This window comes from Ctenocephalides felis, unplaced genomic scaffold (assembly GCF_003426905.1).
Source record: "Ctenocephalides felis isolate EL2017-DRISC unplaced genomic scaffold, ASM342690v1 CF-g0.4_SCAFFOLD_00845, whole genome shotgun sequence".
NCBI classification, from domain to species: Eukaryota; Metazoa; Arthropoda; class Insecta; order Siphonaptera; family Pulicidae; genus Ctenocephalides; species Ctenocephalides felis.
This window is the reverse complement of record NW_020536999.1, coordinates 18,726,339-18,750,446: the sequence shown is the minus strand read 5'-3', so window position 1 is coordinate 18,750,446 and position 24,108 is coordinate 18,726,339. Positions and strand designations below refer to the sequence as shown.

Below are 24,108 nucleotides of genomic sequence, written 5' to 3'. Positions count from 1 at the left end.
AATGGTATTGGAAAGTATAAAACGTTGTGTTAATTTGCACACATTTTCATTTGTCTCCAATTTCAGATTTATATTGAAATATATATTGGTTTTAAATTATAACTTTATAGATATTAATTAAAAAGTTCGGACTTATTCAGTAAACATCTGCGTAAATACAAAGACAGAAACCAAATAAAATAGATAATTTTATGGAACATCCTAGCAAATCAAATATTTGACTATCGATAATTTATTAATGTCATCGGATCAAAATTAGTACCCCTCTTTATAATCTTTAATACTAATGAGTATGTTCAATGTCCTCCTCTCATAAATTTCTCAAGTCTAAACTTAGTTATAAAAATTTTTACTTACCTTGTCTGAATCTGTGGTGTTTCCACTTCCGAAAGAGGCCAACGAATTTCTATCCAAGTTTTCTGCACTTTCGTCCAAAGATGTACATTCTTCTAGATCCCTGAATTAAATAAATATTGTATTATTAGTTATTATTATTAAGTAGTATTGATATTAGTTTATTGTTTGAATATAATTGAATCTATTATATACTAATTCATATTACCATTATTAAACTAAATAAAAATTTAATATTGGGATGAAATTTTAAATCAAGTTGGTTAGTGATAACAAGGATCAAGATCACAGTACCAAAAAATGATTGTAATTAAATAAATATATCGAATAAAATCATAATATTATATATAATATTAGAAGGTCTTTCAACAGGAAACAATAAAATTAGTTTAATTTTAACTGAAAAATGGAATTGATCACAAATTGTCCTAAGCATTTTTGTTAGTCTTCAATATTAAATATGTAAAAATATAATAAACTGCTGGAAGTAATTTAAAAATTCTAATAGTCATTTACAATTTGATAGGTTTGTTTCAATATTTGTTCATTTAAACATTGCACGACTTGAATTTAAAATACTCAAAAAATATAATTAAATGATAATTACCAAGTAGTCAAGCTATAAAAATCTTCCTACTATTTTTTAATATGAAGTTGATCAATTACCTGCTACTTCTCTGACTAGCATTATGTTTTCCTTTTCCAGGAGATTTAGGAGGCATGTGCATTGGCAATGCACTGCTGAAGTAGGTCTCTTGAATGACTTCTCGGAGTCTTTTGACCCACATTTGTTTTGCTTCTAAGGAAGAAGCTTTTAAATTATTCTGTAATCACTTAGGGGCGGTCGACCCGTCCAGACGGCGAATTTGCACTCGTCGCCTTCTATGTGTTCTGTTACGCCTAATTCTGAAGTCTGAAATAAAATAATATATAATAAAATATGTCTGAATACATAATTTATATCAATAAAAATACACTAAAACATATAGAACCATTAGTTACTTTATCGAAACTAATACTTTATGACTAGTTGCTAATTTCAGTCGAAATATGGTGCATAGCAACCTATTGATCAACTAATTAAATTGTATCAAAATTATATGGTTATTTTATCTGAGGTATTAGGAAAGACTGCAAGTCTTTGGCACTGATATAATTTAAACTACAAAATTTGAATATCGTTTCTCCACAATACCTCTTAAAATCTTTCATAATATTTTAGTAAACCAATATACGATATGATTGTTTTTAAATTATAATAGAGTATTACTACAATGAACTAAGTAGTATTCCTCCACATCTACTTACCATTAATTTATTCTATAAAATATATTTGGCTTTGCCATTATTGTCTTAACTTCTTTGGCGAATAATAAATATAATTCAAACAAAAATATATGTCGATCTCGTCCTTTTCTTATCAAATGTTTTGGATCGACCACATGGAACCCATCCTGTAAAACTACATCTCCCAAAGAATCCACAGACACATCACATTGTTCCAAGAGAGATAAATGCATCGCATCATTAGCCTTCTTTGGGACGTTTAACATCACATCTAAGCCATCCTGGAAAATTATACACAAATAAATGAAAAAACGTGTCAATTTGAAGAATATTTATCACTATTTTTTATCATATTTACCTTGATTTCTCCTTGTCCTTCTAAGCAACATGCCTGCAGATCTTTAAGCAGTAACTGATATTTGGTTATTCTTTGTACAGGTTTGATTAAATAAGCAGCCAATGGATGCTCAATCTTTGCTTTACGTTGCAAATCGTCGAAATATGTACCTCCATGTTGGACCAAGAGTGTATTGGATTCAGGCTTATTTTTGCAGTAGTGCACATACATATCGAACTTCGATGCCCTGAAAAAGGTAGGAATCATGTTAATCAATAAAACATTATATATTATAATATATATATATATTATAAAACTATATACTATTATATGTATTATTATAATTTTACCAAGTTAGTTACAAAACAATGTCCGACATTCTGGCATTGTTTCATATTTTCCAATTCTTTCAAAAATATTGAATTATGGAACTGATAAATTTCTTCCATATTTCCAAAGAGTATATCTTCCTTTCCTTGTATTGCAGTCGGGACGTTACTTGGGTTCGTTCGCATTTCGTTCAGAAAACATTTTATGCAAATGTCTAAATCTTTAACATAGGTACGCTCCGTTTGCAAAAGTTCTGCCATTATAAACCTGAAACACAATCATAAACAGTTAATGTTAATATCATTGTTAATAATTCGAAATCTCTAAATGTGTTAGTATTACTTACTCCTTTCGTCTAGCGGATTTCCGTTTTTCTTCATTAACTTCTTTCATTTCCTTGGAAGATACTTCTTTCAATTTGGCCTCCAGTGATGGGTCTGAATGTCTATCACTATGACTAGATTTCGTTGTAGGTTCCGGCACCAAAACTTCCTCTTGTACCACCGCAGGAAGACCAAGAGTGCCTTCCAATTGTTGCCTATAAGCGTCCATACGAGCACTAAAATCTTTATACCTATAATAAATAAAAATCATATTTACATTTAAATAAAATTAGTTAAATAGAGGAATATTCGGTAGTAGATCTAATTACCTATTGTCAACGGCGGCAACCCATTGCTTAATAGAACTAGCATGAGCATGTCCTTTCTCTACCAAACTATCAGCCAACTGTATTAGCAACTTTACTCGTTCCCTCGTTTCTTTGGCAGTTCCTTTAAACTCCGTATGCTCCCTCAAAAGATCTTCAGTTTCTTCTCTGCTTCCTCAATGCTGGCAGCCCTGGTTGCCAAATAATTCTCACCAGTTTCATGTATCCATTCTATAGCCTGCTTAGCAGATCTTTCAAACAGTACATATTGTTGGCATTGATCAAAACGTTTCTTCCTCTGAGTCCAATATTCTAAAACTTTATTTTCTTGTGACAACAACTTTTCTAAAATGCTTCTGACTCTTGCTTCGGAACTTCCGGTTCCTGGGTAACTGTAGAATTGGAGACTTCTGGTTGTGTATTTAAGGAAAGTTTCGGCTGTTCTTCTAGCCAGGGTACAAGCTTTTAGGAAAGCTTCTTTTTGCTCTTGATGCTTATTAATGAATTGAACTATTGTACTAGCTTTGTCATTTTGAGAGGAGTTGCCATTCGTGGTGCCTGCACACCAGTCTTCATCGCGTCTATATTCTCTTTCCAAACTATCCAGGACAGAGCATACCTGCAATAATAATATAAAATTTGTAACCGTTACAACATTAAGTTGAAATCGAAAATAAAGCAATGCATTGCATATGCTATTTCTTACTTGTTCGGCAGTTTTATAAAAATTCAAACTGGCCGTGACTAGTTTATGTCTTTCTTCAGCATATGTCACCAATTGTTGCCACCGTTTGGTGACTTCATCGGAAATCGTTTGAATAGTTGTCGGATCGTAATGGTTTGCAGCTACTAAGGAGTCTGCTCGGAATTTCACCTAGATAACAAAAGTTGTATAAATAACATACAGAACAACATAACAGAAGAACATAATTCGCAGCTAATTTAATCATATTTAGTTATTTTTAAATATTATTATTATGTCTATTTACTCACCTGGACGGCTGAAGTATGAGTTTTCTCAATGGCAACTTGGAACTGTTCATGTTCTTTCTTGAGCATTTCAGCATCAGTAAGATCGCTGGGAATGGTAAAACTAGCCATCAACATAGCTTCGCCATTTCTTATCCAACTTAGAACCTGGTTGGCGTCATTCTGATACTGGCAGAGTTGAACACATTGCTCGAGTCTCACGCGTTTCAATTCCGCTCGATCTTCTAGATCCAATTCGCTATCATGGAGAAACTCCAACAAAGCCTGAAATGAATAGATACATATTCAGTCTATCAAACAGCACCATGTTTTGAATCAACTTGGTGACTATACGATTCGCTTACCTCTACCCTGGTTTGTGCATTATACTGAGCATCAGACATGACTCTTGCTCCACTGGTTTCCAAAGCTTGTAGCAAATCCTGACCTTGCTGCAAAACCTGGTAGGTCGTGTTCTGCATTTGCTGAACTGATTCATTATGTAATCTCAAAAACTGTTCCGCTTTCTGACAATCTCGAGATAATTCACTGTGTTCTAATTCAACTCTCCACATCTCCAGTTGTGATGAAACCTAAAATCAGAAAATGGTAATGAAATTATTTATTTACTATGATAATTAGCTTATCAAATTAAAATCGAATCTATTACTGGATTTCAATTGCATGATAGTTAACATTCAAAATTTTAAATCCAATCCAAATGGTGCAAATTTTGACCAAATTGTGTTGAGATTTAGATATTTTTATTTTGATTCCTTCAATTTTCTTTAATTTTCTTAACGATAATTGATATTTTTTCTGTCATTATAAATATTTTGAGTTCATGTGTTCATGATGCATAGAGAAATTATGTATACACATTAAAATATTTATATAAAATAATTAAAATTACAAAACATAAAAGTTAATTGTTTTTAGATGTACTATTGCGTTCAACATTTTGAAAACAAGAGAGGTTTTGTTCCACGCAACTATTGCGAATTTGCGCATATGAATTTTATTTGTTTCGCATGCATAAAATTTTCGAAAATGTATTCTAGAGGTGTGTTCTAAGAACTATTACGGGGATTGGAAACATTTCAATAAATTTACTCTTTCAACGGATTAAGGGGCGAAATTAGAAAAAATCCATCTCATCTAAGGAAAAAAATACATTTCTGGAGATTAAATTTCTTATAAAAAATTGATATATTTTTCTTACATTTAATAAAGTGTTTCTGTCGCCAATAGTAAGCTTTATTAAACAAACTTTTTTTAAATTGTTATGATAAAAGATTAATGTAATATATACCAATTTAAAACGCTAATCGCATCAATAATATAAAAAATCACATAGGCCATGTTAACTTTATTAGATAATTCAGTTGAAAATATATTAAGGATCCTTAATGTATCAAAGAAAGAAAAAAATGCCAAAAACTCTGGAAATATATTATTTTTTATTTTACACATATATGATGGCATGGTCCAATATTCAAATATTTTCTCGAGAAGCCAAAAAATTTTCATGTTGATTTGTCAGACATATAAGCCTTCCATGGTTCATGTGGAACCTTTTAGCTTCAGACACTTATGACTGACATGGCGATTAATGTGTTGAATAAATTTTATTACATTTGTAAGTCATTTTAAGGTTTTTAACCCGTAGATTTTTAGAAAGAATGTAGACATAGTCTGTCGGATTAGAAATGCTGAACGCGTTTGAGATTCTGTTGTGTTTTCAAAATGAGCGCCGGTTTGCAAATAATTTTAAAATCAGAACCGTAATTGGTCAACCAGACATGATATTACACTTATCATTACTATTATAAATATTTAAATAGAAATAATTTTATTGGTTATGGACAAAACAGTATACAACAGTAACTTGATGGATTTGACAATTTTTTTGGTACCTTTTCCACTTTGTTTTAGTTCTGAATACCATCGTTTATGCTAAATCAATTTTAATATTTAACTATAAAATACAAACAAATATATTTCTTATTTTAATTCTTGCAACATAAATTTACAGCTAGTAGAATCTACAAGTTAGTAGAATATTCAATTAATTACAGTTAAGTCAACACGATTATATAATTATTAAAAATTATAAATATGGAATAAACTCAGATACAACTATGTGCGGATGCAAAAAATTATAATTTGCATTATTAAAATATAAATTGTGTTATTTTATATTAGTTTTTTTTACAATATATGTTCATTATGTATTTAAATCAATTTTTTGCTACAGACTGCGTGTCGGATAATAATTTTTTAAATCTCACGCAAGTTCTTGCTACTATATCCGGACTAATTATTTATTAGTACTCTTAAAGATATAGATGTAGATATATATATATATATCTTCTATATATATATATATATGTATATATATAAACATTTATATGTATATATTTATTTATTAATGTTAAATAGTTCCACTCCACTTAATTTTATTGTTGATGTATTTCGATATAAAATATTCAATGGTGAAAATAACCTTGATTCAAAACATATTAAATGTTTTATTATTCTCTGACATGTGCAAGTTGCTTAATGATTTGCCGAATTAATTTACTTAGATCATATAAACAAAAGTGAAAAATTTTCGTTCGACTTTTATGACAAATAATTTAATTTTTAGAGTTTGAATAGAACACCGTCAATGTATATAAAAATATAAATTCGTATTAATTCAAGAAACTGAAGAAATTATTCAGTACATAAGTATAAAATACAATAATGACAAAGTTCTAGATATGCTAAAGCTAATCAATCTTAATGAGCTTTTATATGTCTAAAAAGTATAGGAAGTTATAAAACGAAACTTAACAGCATTTTCTGATATTTATTTAATGCCTCATAATGAGTGTATTTAAGTACCTAGTCACACATGCAGTTAATTATTATCACAACTGTAAAATTTAAAATACACTTCCATTATATTATATATACAAAAACGTTTTTACACTATAAATATATTGAACAAAAAGTTGCGACTCATTTCTCCAGATTAATTACTTCAGCAAACATTATATTTATATTTTATAACCATGTCCAAGAATTTCAAAAACAATTAGTTTAATAAACAAGGGAGAAAAATTTTGTTTAATGGGTAATAGCGATTTTGCAAGTACTAAAATCGTTTTAATTAGTATTCAAATTCGAAACTCAATACGAATTTATGATCGTTATAAATAAAATTGATTTTTACTATGGCGTTTACTTTCTCGAACCAATAAATCAAATGAACATTAATGTATTTAGCTGATATTTACAATTTAATTACTTGTTGCTAAAACATGATACACGAACACACGAACAGAAATATATATACAGAGTGTCCCAGAACACAACGGATAATCGTAACTGTTTGAAAATTATGAGCTTTTAAGTGCAATCTAAGAGCTTTGGTGAAACTGTGACCATTTTAGAGTTATTGTGGTTAAATTTTACTAATTTTGTTCACTTTCACTCAAAATCTGTGATCGTCCATAACATTTCTACCACAGTCAAAAATAATTACACAATAGCTTCAAGGTTTCAAAAATTAATTTTTTTGTAAAAACTATGAATTTAAATGTTTTAAAATTGGTCGACTTTGAAAAGCTCTCTTGTGAAAAAAATGTACTAAAGTGTGTTTTCATCTGTACTAAAGTTCCATCGAAAGTTTGCGCATTTAATCAATATTGGAAAATGGTGAAATACATTATAGTTTCATATTAAAAAACTTGAGTAAGAAAATAAAAGCCTAAAAATAACACGTCTTTTGCTAGTGCATTTCACTTAAATTATCATTAATTATAATGTTTCATCATAATTGCAATTTTGAGTAAATATCAGTCAAATTTTAGCAAGTGTGTATATTAAATAATGAATTTTGCCCATATTTTCAAAATGTAGAAATAATTATAAATGGAAAATGAAGTTAATAATTTCTAAGAAAATAAGATTTTAGATCAGAAAACTAAAATTATAAATACATAAACAATTTTTTTTGCATTTATTATAGCAATCTCTATAACATATAACAATCTAACATTTTTGAAGAATATATCATGTTGCATGAAGGATAACTGACCATTGCCAGCTCCTCACAATATAATGTAATTAAAATATATTTTCTAGAAAGTTTAATATTTAAGAAATTGGTCGACTTTGAAAGGCTCTTTTGAAAAAAATGTACTAATGTGTGTTTGCAAGTTTTATCGAAAGTAGGCACATTTAATCAGGATTGTATAATATTAGATTATACTTGGTCGATCGTGGAAAATTTGCCTTTTCAGATTAATAATTAATTTATTAAGTTATTATTATCTTATATTATATTACTTATCAAGTCCATTTAATCAGAACTTATATAAAAAGTCATTTACCATGGATGTAATGTTATAGTTAGAAGTAGGTCGTCAACAAGTGTCTGTCTTTAGCCACGTCTGTGCGCCTGTATGCAAAACGTTCACCGCCGAAGGGAATTCGAATTCGAATCCCGCATTCATTCCGATTTCAACGTTCGATCAATTTGTTTGATTTAATTCTTTATCAAAATATACGAATCGAATGGCTTTTGAACCGCCATCTCGGGATAAGCAATTAGAAAAAGAAAATATACTTATGTATATATTTAACTAGCTGTAAGTAGCATCTTGCCTGAAAGCAAGTTGCATGAATTTTACGATACGTATACATAATCAATTCAGTCCATAACTAATGGACTACAAGAATTGAGATTCAGCTATTTAGGTAAAGTGTTCAAACTGTTTATTTCCGAAATAACATTTTTGCTTTCAATTGTAACATTTATAAAAATAATTATATATTAGGATAGGGTTAAAGGTTCGCAAATAAACAATTCCACCACTAATATCTAAAAAACGTACCCAATGTATTCATTTTTTTGTATTGATGATGAATGATTTATATTTTACATTTGACAAAGTTTTGGCCGTTTTTAAAATTTTCAAAGTGTATAGTCTTTCTTTTACATTTGACAAAGTTTTAATTTATATTGATCGATGAATGATTGTATTTTATTATACAATGAGTCTGATTATGAAAAATCAAACAGAAATACCTACCAAAGCAAGATTTATAAAAGTAGTTAGAGTTCATAAAACTTTTTGTTCAATATGTTTAAACTTACATATTTACAACTGTCTCGAATATGATTATTCCATAAAACCTCGTTTAAATTAAAAGTAAAATGGTAGATATTTTTGCATCCTAGCTGTCCCTTTTGACTTCGCCTATCGGGTAAAAAGGACGAGGTGACAAATTTTTGAAAAATAGTAAAAGATACATATTTCTGCAGTGATGAATTAGATGATGAACATAGTCAGATAGTTGTTTGGTTGTTTTGCGTTATTTGTTGTGACGTAATTGGTCTGGTTTTCACAATATAATTGCTTAGTTAAGTTAGACCTTTGTGCCCCGGCCTACCCTACCAGTAATTATTTAAACTTCAGTATCGATTTCGTAAAGCATGATAGAAGCAACGAAAGCAATTTTCAACGTCATCAGAATGACACATTTTGAAAGTTTTTCTACCATCAATATTAAAACTTCTTTGCGTCCAGTATCAATTCTGCACGGTGAAGTCTGATTTGCACGCTAAGTGATTAACGAAAAAATAAAAAGAAAACTGTGCATATATAGACAAACAAAGCAAGGCAAATACTTTTTCATCATTTCTGCACACAAATCGAATTTAAAAAGGCAATTTCTTGTCTGCATCTTCTAATGTATAAGGTATAAGCACTCTCTTCGCCCCACTGGCCCGCATTCGATTCTCATCTCGAACATGCATGAGTACGTCAAGCAATGTGCACTTATAGAGGTAATAAATACAAAAACATTGTAAATATATTCATACAAAGCAGGGGAGGAAAACTTCTAGAATGAAAAATTAATAATTTAAAAAAACTGGTACTAAATCGTGTGTCAGAATCACAAGTAAATAGTGTATAATAATAGGAAATTGTCAGAAAAATGAAACAAGACAACACGCTCAAATAAAATAGAAAAACCAGAAGCAGAAGGCATAAAATGTAGAGAATTAAACATAAGTGGAAAATGAGTAAAATATGTTCAGTTTCAAATATGTATCAGTTTTGAAAACAGCGCCAAAATTAACCAGAAGACAAAGAAGACCAAAACCAGTGATTCTTAAAATGCCCATCCACATGGACAACATCCAGGAGGCCCACGACAGCCAAAAAAATTCTAGGTCCACGAAATGAAAATGGATTACACCACGTTAATGACTATCTATCTATTAAGTCCTATACAGTATTTATAAATAGAAATAAAAAGCCAATTAAAATATTTTTCTTTTTTAAAAAATGTGTAAGTTGTAGCATAAGTAATCATTTGATTTGTGGTCACAAAATGGTTGAGCTTGTAAGGACCCAATTTTCTGACTATTTAGAGGTCTGTCAATATTCTTTGCGCTTTTTGAAAATATCATAGTATATTTCGGGATACTAAAGATTAAAAACAATTTAATAGTGTTAAAATAGACAGTATAAAGAAAGTGACAAAATTTTGATATTTAAATATTTATTTTTCGCATATTTTATTTTTTTATTATAATTTTAAATTCAAATAATGAATATATGAAATTAACATGTATTACTTTACTTAAATTTTTTTATAATAAACTTTAGTACGATTAGAAATGTATAAAAAATCGATTTTATGTAAATAGGGTGTCCATGGCCAAGCTCAAGGAGTTCACAAAAAAGTTTGAGAACCTATGGTTTGAACAGATTTCTGAAACCTTTCGCAGAAGGAAAAATTAAAAAAAAAATGAAAACCCATATATGAAACATATAATGAAAGAAGTTTTAGAAAAACAGATGTAGAGAAGTAAACAAGGAGAAGCAGTGAATTGAAAATATGGAGCTTCCTCATTTGTCCTCATCGAGAGTACTTATAATAACCAAAAAACAGACTAATTGCTATGAAAATCAATGTTTAGAAAAATAACTGAAAACTTCAACCAAAAAAAATGTAGGCACTGAAGCATAAACCTGAAATGTTAATTATAGAGAACTTAAACAAGAGGGGGCAAAGGAATGAATTGTGCTTTCTTGTTTGGTAACAAAAAGTAAGAGTAGACCAATTGGTATAATAATCAATTTTGTTGAATGTTTTCCTTCCCTGCATATGCCATACAGGTAGTACAAGAAGACGTATGTTCAAAGAACTTCAATGATCACATTATAGTTTTATTATTCCTTTGTAGCCGGTTCATTTTCTCGTTGACGTATATTTTCTATGGTGCCAGTTCCTGAAAAGCTCTCGCTCTCTCTTAGTTCATTACGCCAGAAATTAATTCCTCATCTTATAAGTGGGTCGCACAAAATGGTCGTAGGAGAGGAGAGGAATCATTTTCTTTGGATCAAAACAGATGATAGAGCAAAAGTAAATGGATATTTGTAATAAGACAAAATTATTTTATGATAGAAGATACGTTTCCACTTTTGATATTTACCGGAAAAATAGTTCAAGAGGGCAATTCGACAATTATTGGATATTTTTCAAATGATTATTTCCTTATCTATCGATTATTTGATCCAATGTACATATCCTTTTTTACTCAAAAAAACTAAGTATGCTATACGGTAGAATTTTTATTAATGCATGAGATAATTAAAAATCAACTCATGTATATCATATCAACATCAAATTCAAGATTTCACATTTGTGTACATAAAAATATATATGTATTTATCATAAGAAATAATTTGCCAGGTGCCCTTCTAATTTATATATTACTAGAAAGTGCACAAATAACAACATATGAAATATGTACATCACGATACAGATCGAAAATATTCACTGAAAGTAATTTCAGACTTAGTTAGATCAGGTTTTCAAAATTGGAACACCTGAGAAAAGTAAATCCGTTTCCATCTTGTTTAAGTTTTATTATCGATTTTATTAAGACGTTTTGTTGGTACTTAAAATCTGTGTGTCACTCTCGTTAGAAGGTGATTCTGATCAATAAATAATATAATTGAAAACCAGCTTGGATCACTTTCCAATATCGGGAAATGCAATAAATTTGTAAGATAATATTTATTTTGTATAATAATATATATTGATTAGAAGCAAAAATTTCTATATTTCCAAGTTACCTTCATAAAAAACCTTGAACTCGTCATATTAGTTGTAAAAATAAAAAATTGTGATTGTAATGTGTTATTATCTATGTAATCAATATTATAACAAGCGAAGCAAATACTATAATCACAAATTATGCCGTTCACAAAATTCTTTAATAATAATTTAATAATTATTTCTCAATCATAGTAATAAGATTACGCAAAAACAAATTATACAAGACGGAATTGTAAAATATATTATTACATGAAATAAGAATTCTCGCGCTATTGTTCATAGTATGTAAAATGACAATTCTATGATATAATTATCAATCCAAATTATAATTATTTATTTGTACGACCAGGAGTGGATAGGAAAATATACGAATTTTAGTTTTGTCATATAATTACGGATTTGATTGTGATTTTAAAATTTATATGAAAATAATTTGTAAGTAAAGGAAGTTATATGAAGAAGATTGAAATGACATCAAAGTAAAATTACGAATTATAAGTAATCCAATATTTATACATAATCCCAAAAAAGAAAAATCAGAAAATATGTGACACATTAACAACCTTCATGGTTTATCTATGCATCATATAAATAAGTTATTTGAGATATAATAGTACTGAACATTATAAATTTATTGCCAAATAAAAATCTAGAACACCAAATACTCTATAAAATCAAATTATAAAATATTTAATGATCATAATTATTGTATAGCAATTACATTAACCAAATTAATAAAATCATTAGAAAGTCAATGTCTGATCTCAATGAGAATCTCAATCAATTTGAAACAATTATATATGATTGCTGATAAGAAAATTAGGATAAATTTTACTTGTAATTTTTATTTGCACAAATTAAGTCGCCATTTTAGTCAAAAAAAGAAAGTGACCTCTAGATAATATATATAATTGCAATCGTTAAGGATATATTTTATTAAATAACATATTGTAAGATAAATCGATGGATCTCAGTTGAACATTTATTTAGTTATCATTTTAACCAATAGGAATTATTATTTTGTAATTTAATCAGAAATAGTATTATTAAATAATCCTATAACAAAAAAATAGTTCAACAAAAAACGCCAATTTTGCAGTACAACATTTCGGTGCTGTTTCATTACTGAGCCTACAAATTCAAAACCCTTCGTAGAATTGTACATTTTGGGAAATTTGCTATGTTTTTTTTTATTACTGTTTATTTGTTAGTCATAAACATTTTATAATTAATCTTTACACTTTTATTTTATTTGCTTGTATATAATTGTATAGTGCACCATATATCCTTTTCTTTGACAATAATGTTATAAAATTGATTGGGAGGGAGATTTTATGCCTTATTTTAATTGCTATGATATTTAAATTCCTACCATTTATTAGTTCACGAGAACTATATTTAACTATAATAAAATGATTTTTTGGGGAATATCAAACTAACCTCCAAAGCGTCTCGCTCAAATAACCGGAGTCTCAGACATAAATCGAGCCGGAGTTTCCGGGCAGCCCACATTTCCTCCAACTCGCCTCTTTGTTTTCCGAGGCGCTCCAGGGCGCCTTCCACCGCTGATACGGAACCGGTGGAGTCCATATCTCCCACGGATCTGAGATAAAAGATATAAAATATTAAATATATAAATTTTATAAAAATATTATATACAGGACATACATACATACACACCTACATACATAAAAATATATATTACAATCTTTGTATGTGTGCCAAAGAATATATTTACTATGAGTCCATAAAATAAATTGCCACTGTCATCCATCAAATAATGTCATTGTCTGTACCATAAAAATAATCTACACTAATGACCAGAATATAATATATACTGTACATTATGAAGTAGCATGAGTGGCAATCTTTGCATCATGGAAAAACGATTTCATGCAGATCTTAATTAGAAAATTGAGTCATCTTTTACAACGACTTTGTTGTCTTTTGTCGTCCGAGTAATATCAAAGTCATTCCTGAAGAGACCTTGATTGAGATTGAGAATCATGAAGATAATTAATAATTTTGACATCATGAGATGCTGTGTAAAACATCTTTGGATAAGAAAAAAATTGTGGATTTGACAAATATTGGTTAGAGGAAGAGTTGACGAACTGGAAAATATATGGATATATACATAGGTATACAAGATCTGCATGACAAAGATGTGGTCAATAATAACGTTATTTTATTGACAAATAAAAACTATGTATTACTGAAAATATCCCAGATTTTTTTCTCACAAAATAGCAACAGAATATTATTTATTAATATTATTATTTTGGGATCGCTGGTTTTTCATCGAACTTTATATATTTATTTCTAAATATTTTGTCCAAATTATTTTAATCCTAAAATTCCATAAAAATCTGGACAAAAATTACAAAAAGTGCATTCATTTGATATAGTACCTACTCATATTTCAAAAAATTAATAAAAATATCATTTTTTCATAATGACGTAAATAGATATTTTAACAATTTATTTTATTTCATATTAGTAGCCTGGTCGCTGGCTCTCTGCCAACTTTATATACTTAAATTCATTAAAAGTCAGAAGTAAGACATCATATATGTTTATGACACGATGAACATAAGTACAACTAATAGTATCAAGACTATATATCTAAGTTCTCGATTTACTTGACATGAAGGCAATAATATATGCGTTTTAAGATTAATAAAATAATATAACGTATAATATAAACTTTTCTTACACTATATTCCACATCAGACTTTGTATCGAATTTTTAATTGATAATCGATTAAAAGGAATTAAAAAGTAGATATTTAATACCGTGATAATTAAGTACTGTATGTAACATGATTATTATTTGCAAACCATTAAAACTACTTAGTTTCTTTTCATATATTCATGTTTTGAAATTTTTACAATACTAGTTCATATAGTATCTTTAAAAACTAAAAATTATTATTCCTATGCAATTTTTTTAAAATGTTGTTTTCTCTAAATGAAAAAAAAAAAACTAAATTAGTTAGAAACTAAGGCATATTTAGCAAGTCAATTTCTATAAAGTATCTAGTATATCAAAAATATTCTTGATAAAGTCTTCCTTTATTTATATCCAACTTTAATTCTTTTATAATTACTTAATTTTTTATTCAAGCTAGACATAAAACTTTTTACCAACGACATAGTTATGGAAATGTTTTTAATTAATTTCAAGAAAGTATCCAAACAACAGAATTAAAATTATATTGAACCTGTCGAAAACAAAACCAGACTTATAATCGCCGAATAAAAACTTTTCACATTATAAAAAGTAAAAGAATGACCAATTTATAACAAACTAATTTGAAAAAAAAAACAGTATTTAATGGTCGATTAAGAATAAAACTTCAGCTCATTACATTGTGTTATTATTAACTGCACTTTTTATTAGTATTTTTCTTTTATATTGTTTACTACAATTAATTTGTGAATGCGTACACAAAGTTCGTTGACTGTTTTGTTAAAGTAAAATCGCTCATTATAATTGACCAAGTGAAACCGACCAAAAGAAATTAAAAAATAGATATTTAAAACCACATGTTTCCATAGTGTTTTTACACGAGATGATTACATTTGAATAAACCATTTAATTTATGCAGACTGTTTTATATATCTTTGAGGTTCATACAATGATTTTGATGATTGCTAAAAAAATTAGAAAAAAGTTGTATTATTGAATGGTAATTAATCCTTAAAAAGTGAAACCGAACGAAACAAATTAACAAAATAGATATTCAATACTACATATTTCTATAGAGTTTTCTTACACACGTGATATAAATAAAACTTGTGTAAATTTTGAATAAAATAAATCATATTTCTATGTATGTATCATATATAGAAAAAACATATTCAAATATCTTCCATTCACAGGGTGTCCCAGAACTCAACGTATGGATTTTAGGTTTTTAGATCGGGGTTCAATTATTTTTATAAAGATTTAGCCAAGTAACCATTATATAATCCTAATTAAATACCAACTTTTGATGGTAATTGCTAACACATTAAAGTACACTTATTTGCAAAAAAGGCCTCTCAAAGTCGATTAATTTTGAAGTCTTAATTTTTAAAAACTTAGGGCAGTTGTGTCATTATTTTTGACTATGGTCCTAGAAATGTAATTTAAGGTTACCGATCCATAGTTGAATGAACAAAATTAATAAAATTACCCAAAATAACCGAAAAATAGTCACTTTTGCACTAAAGCTCAAGGTTGCACTTAAAAGCTCATGATATCAAACAACTTGAGATAAACTTTTTTTCTAATTTTTTCATGGCAGTTATGATGACGAATACGTTTCAGCTTGACGTTGAGTTCTGGGACATCATATATATATATATATATATATATATATATATATATATATATACATATATATACATATACATATACAGATTGACCAATCCCTACAATGATTATTTTTAAAAGAATGAAGTATTAATATCTAATTGATCGATTCAAGGTTAATAATTCAATTAAATTATCATATTAATGACTTTCCAAGACAAAACAATATATATATATATATATATATATATATATATATATATAAACATATATAATAATGTGTGTGTGCTTATTACAAGAAAACTTTTGCTTTAAGACAAGCATTGACATTTCTTGTCTTTTCCTAGCACTTCATACAACAATATTAATATTTACATTTAAATGTTGTTTATTTAAATAAATAAATTCAATTTGAATATAAATCAAATAATTTATTTGAATAAAATTGGTTGTTTAAAAAAATAATACAACACTATAACGTGATTCATTTTTTCAAATATGCATTTGGCCAATGCATTTTTTGTCTTTTTACTTATTTGTCTAAATAATTAATAATTAATAATAATTAGCACAAGAATATGTTTAATATATGAGACAAATTGTAATTTTGTTTAGAGAATTAAAAAAAATTATTTGATAAAAAAAATTAATAATAAATTTTAATTAATAAAAAAAAGAACTTGTATAATATATTCATTTTCTTAAAAATCAGGTGCATTTACCTCCATCTTCCATAATAAGCGCAATTATTTTTGCGGTACCTCCTTAATCTTCTGTGTCGTATCATTTTCGATTATCGAAATCACTATCACATTTAGTCATAATTATTCACATAAATCATATGATAGATTTAATAATATATCGATTTAATCATTATTACCATTTATGAATTAAATGTCAGCACTAATACGAAGAGACATTGAATTGATATTTTGATTCGAGAAGATTGAATATTAATTATATATATATATATATATATATATATATAGATTTATTAATCATACATAAAAATAATTATGATGGAAGTTGGAGATCCGTTAATAATTCCTGAATATGTTAATGATGTTTACAAGTATAAAAAGTTAATAAATAATCAAATGAAGGTGATGAAATTATGCAAAAAATCATACTTAAATCAATTGTTTTTATTTTACGTGATTAATTATTTTTAAATTAGTATCGACATCAAAATCAGTTCCTAATTGAATTTATGTTAATATGAATTAAATACTTTTTAAGTGCATTGAATATAGATTGTTGAATCATTTTATGGGGAAAAAACAAAATCCATCATTTTTTTTAAACCAAACTTATTGCTGAAGTTTTAAAATAAGACCTCTACGAATAACTAACACTATTGATGAGCAAATTGTGAAAGATACGAGTGAAATCTCAAATCTCAAGATTAGAGACATGGATTCTAAGGAAGTTTTATGATGATAAAGCAGATGGTAAAATGAATCGAAAGTCATACCTAACAAAATATTGGGAAAATTTAGTAAAAGTAATTTTTCTGGATATTGTAACAAAACAAAGCTTGAATATAGTTGTAAAAATTAGTGAAATTAAGAGGATTAGATTTCATTAATAAAGAATAATGTAGAGAATCTGAGGCAATCTGAAGAAAATGCCCTAAAAATATATCAATAATGTATCAATGATAATAAAAAGACTGATATATATATATTAAGGATTGGACAGAGGATTGTCAATTTTAAAAAAATTCCAAATTTTAATGAAAGTTGATAGCAATTGATATTAATAAATATTTAAATACTTAATATGAAGAATATAGCCAACATTTTCAACTATATAAAAATGCTTTTCAAACCAGAAATCAATTAACCAATGTGTAAATGCGTTGGTGGTAAAAGTAATTTTGAAAATTATTGAATTATTTACTTATTATTTTATTCTTTAAAAACTAATTTTTAGAACTCAAATAATACTTTAATCAATTACTAATTTTTAGGCAAATCTATTTCTTAAGTATCTAAAGCAACAACAAAGGAGCCCATGTATGATGGAAATACATCCGCACGATTTATTAAAATTATCAAAATATTACTATGATTCATACTAAGTTCAGAGTATTCTGAATATCGATCTATCGATTCAAATCACGATTATTTCTCCAAAATTAATGTGACAGCCAAATTTTATAAATACCACGTCAAAACATTTCTATGTCATACATTCCTCGTTATGTAGTCTTAGGTAACCAAACATGGACCGTCGTGTCCCACATAATTATTAGACTAGTCCATCGAGTTTTTTTTCTCGTTGTTGCTTTGAAAAAATCATGTTTTAGAATATTTTTATTAATAAAATTAATATCTTGACATATCTGTAACATAGTGAACATGACGCACGATTTGGTGCGTGAGGTGACTGATGTTTTGACAAAAATGAAATATATATTGTATATAAAAAAATTATAAATGTGTATAGATATGTATGTAGGCATAAATACAAACACTGTAATGTAACTGCGTTTGAAAAAAATTGGAAAAAAAAATTATACGTTTCGACATTAAAAATGGGTCATCATTCGGCACTTCTACATTGATTACAATTCAAATCGACAACTAAGGACCCAATTTTAGGCTAACATAGGTACCTTATGGTAATGCTATGTTACGGGTCTATATTCGTATGAGTTGGTTGTAACAAAATGTTAGAAAGCTATGCATTTGCTGTGAGAACAATCATTTTACACATAAAACCTAACCTACAAAACTCAAACAGCAAATAACAATTTTATCATAAGTGCAAATTTTCTGATGTATGTCTGATTGATAACATATATGTGAAGTTAGGTTTTATGTTTAAAACGCCTGATCGCTCAGAAAATACATAGCTTTTACTACCAACTCATCCGGATATAGACCCATAACATATAATTACAATAATATAACCATTTTATCCCAAAATTGACCTCTTAATTTTGATAAATATTTATTATAATTTTAGTTATTATTTTCAAGTAAATTTTAAGTGTTGATAATCACAGTTTTTTCTGTATTATATTTAAATTTTAATTCAAAATTTTTATTGAAATCCAAAATGCGTACAAATTATTAAATTTAATAATTTAATGAAACCATTGGTCTCACTCGTAAAAATTTAAAAACTTTAAAGAAATATCGAGATTTTATATAAAATATTCTTTACTGAACTTATATTAAATTAATATTTTTTATAGACATTTATTATTCAATATTTTTATTAGTGTTCGTTTTAAGCAAATATACGACCAAAAAGTAATATATGTTTTCGTAATTCTTAACTTTTAAACTTTTAGAGCAATTAAGCCAAATAATATGAATTAAGTAAACTTATTATTTAGGACTTTCTTCGATTATATTTCTGTCGAGGTTTTTATTTACTTTAACACGTTCTACGTGTTCTAAAATGTTCTGCATAAATGTGATTTTGAAGAAGGAGAAAAAAAGTTTTAATATAGAGCCATATTAGTCATATATGAGTAATATAAAATATAGTGTTTTTCCAGAAATTTTGGTAAAAAAAATTCTTTAATACGTCAAGTTTCCTTAATACATTTTTATACTAAATTATGTAATAAAGTTACCCTGACTCTTGGAAAATTTTTCTTTGAATACTTTAATACTACATGATTAAAAAATTCTTATAAAGTTTCAAAGAAATCAAGTCAATTAATGTAAGTAACTTCATTATCAAGTCTATTTCTGCCAAAGTTTCAATTTAATTTAATATGATCAGTTTTGCTCCACTTATTTGCCATATTTCTTAAACAGATTAGACTAGTCTATCGAGTTTTTTTTTTGATGTTTTTTTTCTAAATCATTCTCGCTATTTTGTTTATCATAAATAGCATTTTTAGTATATTTTTATTCACTAAATTAAAATCTTGACATATCTGTAACATATAAGACCACCGTCCGTTGAACTAGATCAGAAAATTTTATCAAGGAAGTACTGAATGCATCGGAATTGAGGATGCTGGCTTTATATTGCCTAATAAAATATTTGATAACTAGAAAATGTTGTTCTTATTATGATTGTAGATTCTATATTGTCTATGACTCGTGCTCTAGATTTATAGGATGTTGTGTTAAATTTTACAATTGTCAAACGGAAAACCGAACAAGAAACTGGTACGGATAATAGGATAGATGAAATATATGAAATCAAGTAAAAATAGCTCTCAGAAACTTGGGCGAACAAATATGTTAAAATTAAGTAGGCTAAAGAAATAAAAAATGTTATGATAAAATTTCAATAAATTTATAGAACGTCGAATGGTATAAGAAGTATTAATTAGATATTACTTTTCTTAGTGAAAGCTTTTAAATTTCTTATAGAGTGCTGCTAAATACTCTAATGGTTTGGTTTGAGATAAAAAGGATCCAATTCTATTCAAAATACGCAAATTCTGCTTAACAATCATAATTAACTCGTCTTATTATACAATTTCAAATCTTCATCCACGTATTTACACTTAGTTGTTAAATTTATTTCACAAATTCACCTGCATTATAATTTAAATAAACAATTTCTCATGAACCCAATCTCAATGTTTCCTCTATTCAAAATAACATATATGAATATAACAATATATGTCTAATAACATCATTGTTTAATAATATTTATTTAGTTTACAACGAATATTATATAACAGTCACTATAATTCACACCAATTGTTAAATTTTCACAGAAGAATACGATTAAAAATTTATAACAAGTGTAGTTTTGTGAAATTCTCAGAAAGAATAAAAATAATTTATTTGCTTTATATCGATGAGTATGAAAGTAATATTTAACTTAATAATTTACACCAATTGTTAAAATTTCATAGAAAAATGTAATTAAATCTTTGCGGCAAATGTAGTTTTGTACAAATCGTTTGGGAATAAAAATAAAATTGTAGAATAATATTGATTTGCTTTAATCGATGATTATAATAGTGATGAATGAAAATTCATACAAAAAAATTTGTAAAATAATTTTAATTTGAATTACTTCAATTATTGATAATTTAATTGATTGAAAATTAATTTTATATAATTTTAAAAGAAAAACAAACAAATTTAAAATAATTTTGATCTAGTTTATAGGTATGAAATGTTTTTTAATATAACAGTAAAGAAAATTTACACCTATTGCAATATTTTGTAAGAAACATTTTTTAAAAAATACGATAAATTTGATTTTATAAAATTCCAACGAAATAACTGAAATAACATCATTTTTCTACTTCAATTCGTTGTAAAACTATTTTAAAATTATATGATTACAAATATTTTAATTGTTAAAAGTTTAAACTTTAGTTACAAATCAATAATGATGAGTATAAAAATATAAAATATTAATAGTGATATAATAAATAAATAACAATATTAAAATAAATTAAGATGAAATGCAAAACACGAATATAAATATATCGAAGACTAAATATAGAGTATTCTCAAGAATAGTGAATTTTGTTTTAAAAATAAATTTGAATCAAGAACTGATCATAGATCTATATTTAATAGGCACATACATATGCATATTTTAGTGTATATATATATATATATATATAAAATAATTTCCAGATAATTTGCAAAACTATTTTGTCTTCTAGTTTTCATTTAATTAAAATAAAATTATTTTTATTTAATGCAGTTTAACCAATTTACTTTCATAATCAGAAATTAAAAGCTTTCGAATTTATTTAAATATGATTTGAATTTAATAGAAATTTATTATTCTATTATTAAACACATGTTTTCCAACACTATTTGCTTCAATTCAAAAAAATTACACATAAAAATAATCACTTCCAAAATAATCATCATGTCACATAATAAATTAACACATGTTGCACCTTGTTATTAAATCATTTTAATTTTTAAACCATCACCAACTAATTGAAAAAAAAAACACTAAAACATGATCTTTATAAAACCATACTTATAATTATAAAAACTTAATAATTCATAAAATATTTTATAATATAAATTCAAAAATCGTATTAACGCGGTGCACACTGCATCGGCAGCGTATTATAACTGACAATAAGAATCGTATAGGAATCATACAAGAAAGTTAATGGTGTGTATTAGACAGGTAGGGGGGTACAGCAACAAAACATTGCAAAGATATTTACAAATACGAATAAAAATACTTAATACATATAAAAACATACATACACACATATTTATTTAAATAAATAAAATCTAGCATACGTTTCGAGACCTGATTTGACTCATAATCAGTTGAAATATTAAAAAATATGTTTTTTTAAAATAATAAAGTATAAAATTGAATTAAGTAGAAATAAACAGTATTCAGTTAAAAGGTATTTATTTATTCAATTATCTATTTAAGGCAATAAAGAAGTAGTTGAAAGAACAAATAATAAAATCAGTAACATATTAAAAATATTTTTTTATTAATATTCAAGTAAAATAAAAATGAATTAAAAAGAAATAAAAAAAATCCCTTAGTTAACAAATATTGATTTATTCAATTATCTAATTGGTAATAAAAAAGTTGTTGATATTTGTCAACAAACAATAAAATCAGTAACATATTAAAAATATTTTTTTCAATAATATTCAAGTACAAAATTAAATAAAAATAGAGAAACAAATAAATCATTCGGTAAGTTAAATAGATATTTTGTTACTGAAGATAATGAAAAAGCTGAAGTAATTCAGCACAGGTTTCAAATAATTATATTTTATTATATTTAGCTTATATTTGTCAATAAACAAATTGTTTGAGCTAACTTTTGATCTTTTTGATAAAAGTTAAATTATAATAAAGAAAATTTAAGAAAGTGTGCAATTCTAGTCCTGATTTTACTCATTTTTATTGCTAAACTAAAAAATAAATGACAAGAAAAAATCATCAAACAATTAAATAATTATTTGTTATAGTTTATTTGTTTTTTACAACAATTATAGAAAATGAAAGTGATTACGAAAACGATTGATAATAACGTTTTTTTCTCAAACAAATAAAACATTCACAAATCAAAGTTAACATAATTATATCTGTGTTTTGTTAAAGTAAAAGTTTTCTAACAAGAAATAAATAACACGTTTAATAAACAAAATATAATAGTCATCGCTTCTAATAACTTACTCAAGAGTGTATAAAATTTCTCTAAATATTATTTTACAAACATTGTAAAAGGGATTTAAATATTTACGCACAATTAACTTTCATGCTTTAATTATTGTATACAACTTCTTGTATACTATCTTGTATATTATGAAACTCATAGCAGTTTTTACATTAATGAAATAAAAAATATCATCAAAATTGAACTCATAATTCATAAATTGATTCATTATATTAGTAAAATTATCTTGATTTTGCTCTATATTTATATAATTTCATAGCAAAAAACTAAAAATAAATAAATCTTATATTTTTCTTTCCTATTATCATCCAAACCATTTTTTTTATAAAACAAGTTATAATTTCTTTACCAAAAATCTCATGTTATGAAACAAAAGTTAAAAAAATGAATACCAGTTTCTGACAACCCTTCCTGGAAAAGCAACTCACAAAGAATCTGACACCAAAATGATATATCAAGAGTTATAAATCAAAAATGATTTTGGATTTCAAAGAATTTTGCATAGCATAATAAATCTTCAGAATAAAGCCTAAATCTTATAACACAAGAATATATTTATCAAAATAATCCAATGTCTTATTTTAAATTTCAAAGAGATTTTACGAAATAATAGCTATATTATTCATCCAATGCAA

The 24,108-nt window shown here is 26.5% G+C and overlaps 1 protein-coding gene across 1 annotated transcript in view; it reads right to left on the bottom strand.

Annotated features, from left to right (window-relative positions):
- LOC113363907 (kalirin) overlaps positions 1-24,108 on the bottom strand; it is a gene marked incomplete at its 3' end in the record, with an annotated part of 377,607 nt that overhangs the window by 104,525 nt on the left and 248,974 nt on the right. The window contains 1 exon segment of the mRNA XM_026606388.1: positions 13,497-13,659. Within this exon segment, the coding sequence (XP_026462173.1) occupies positions 13,497-13,659 (163 nt within the window).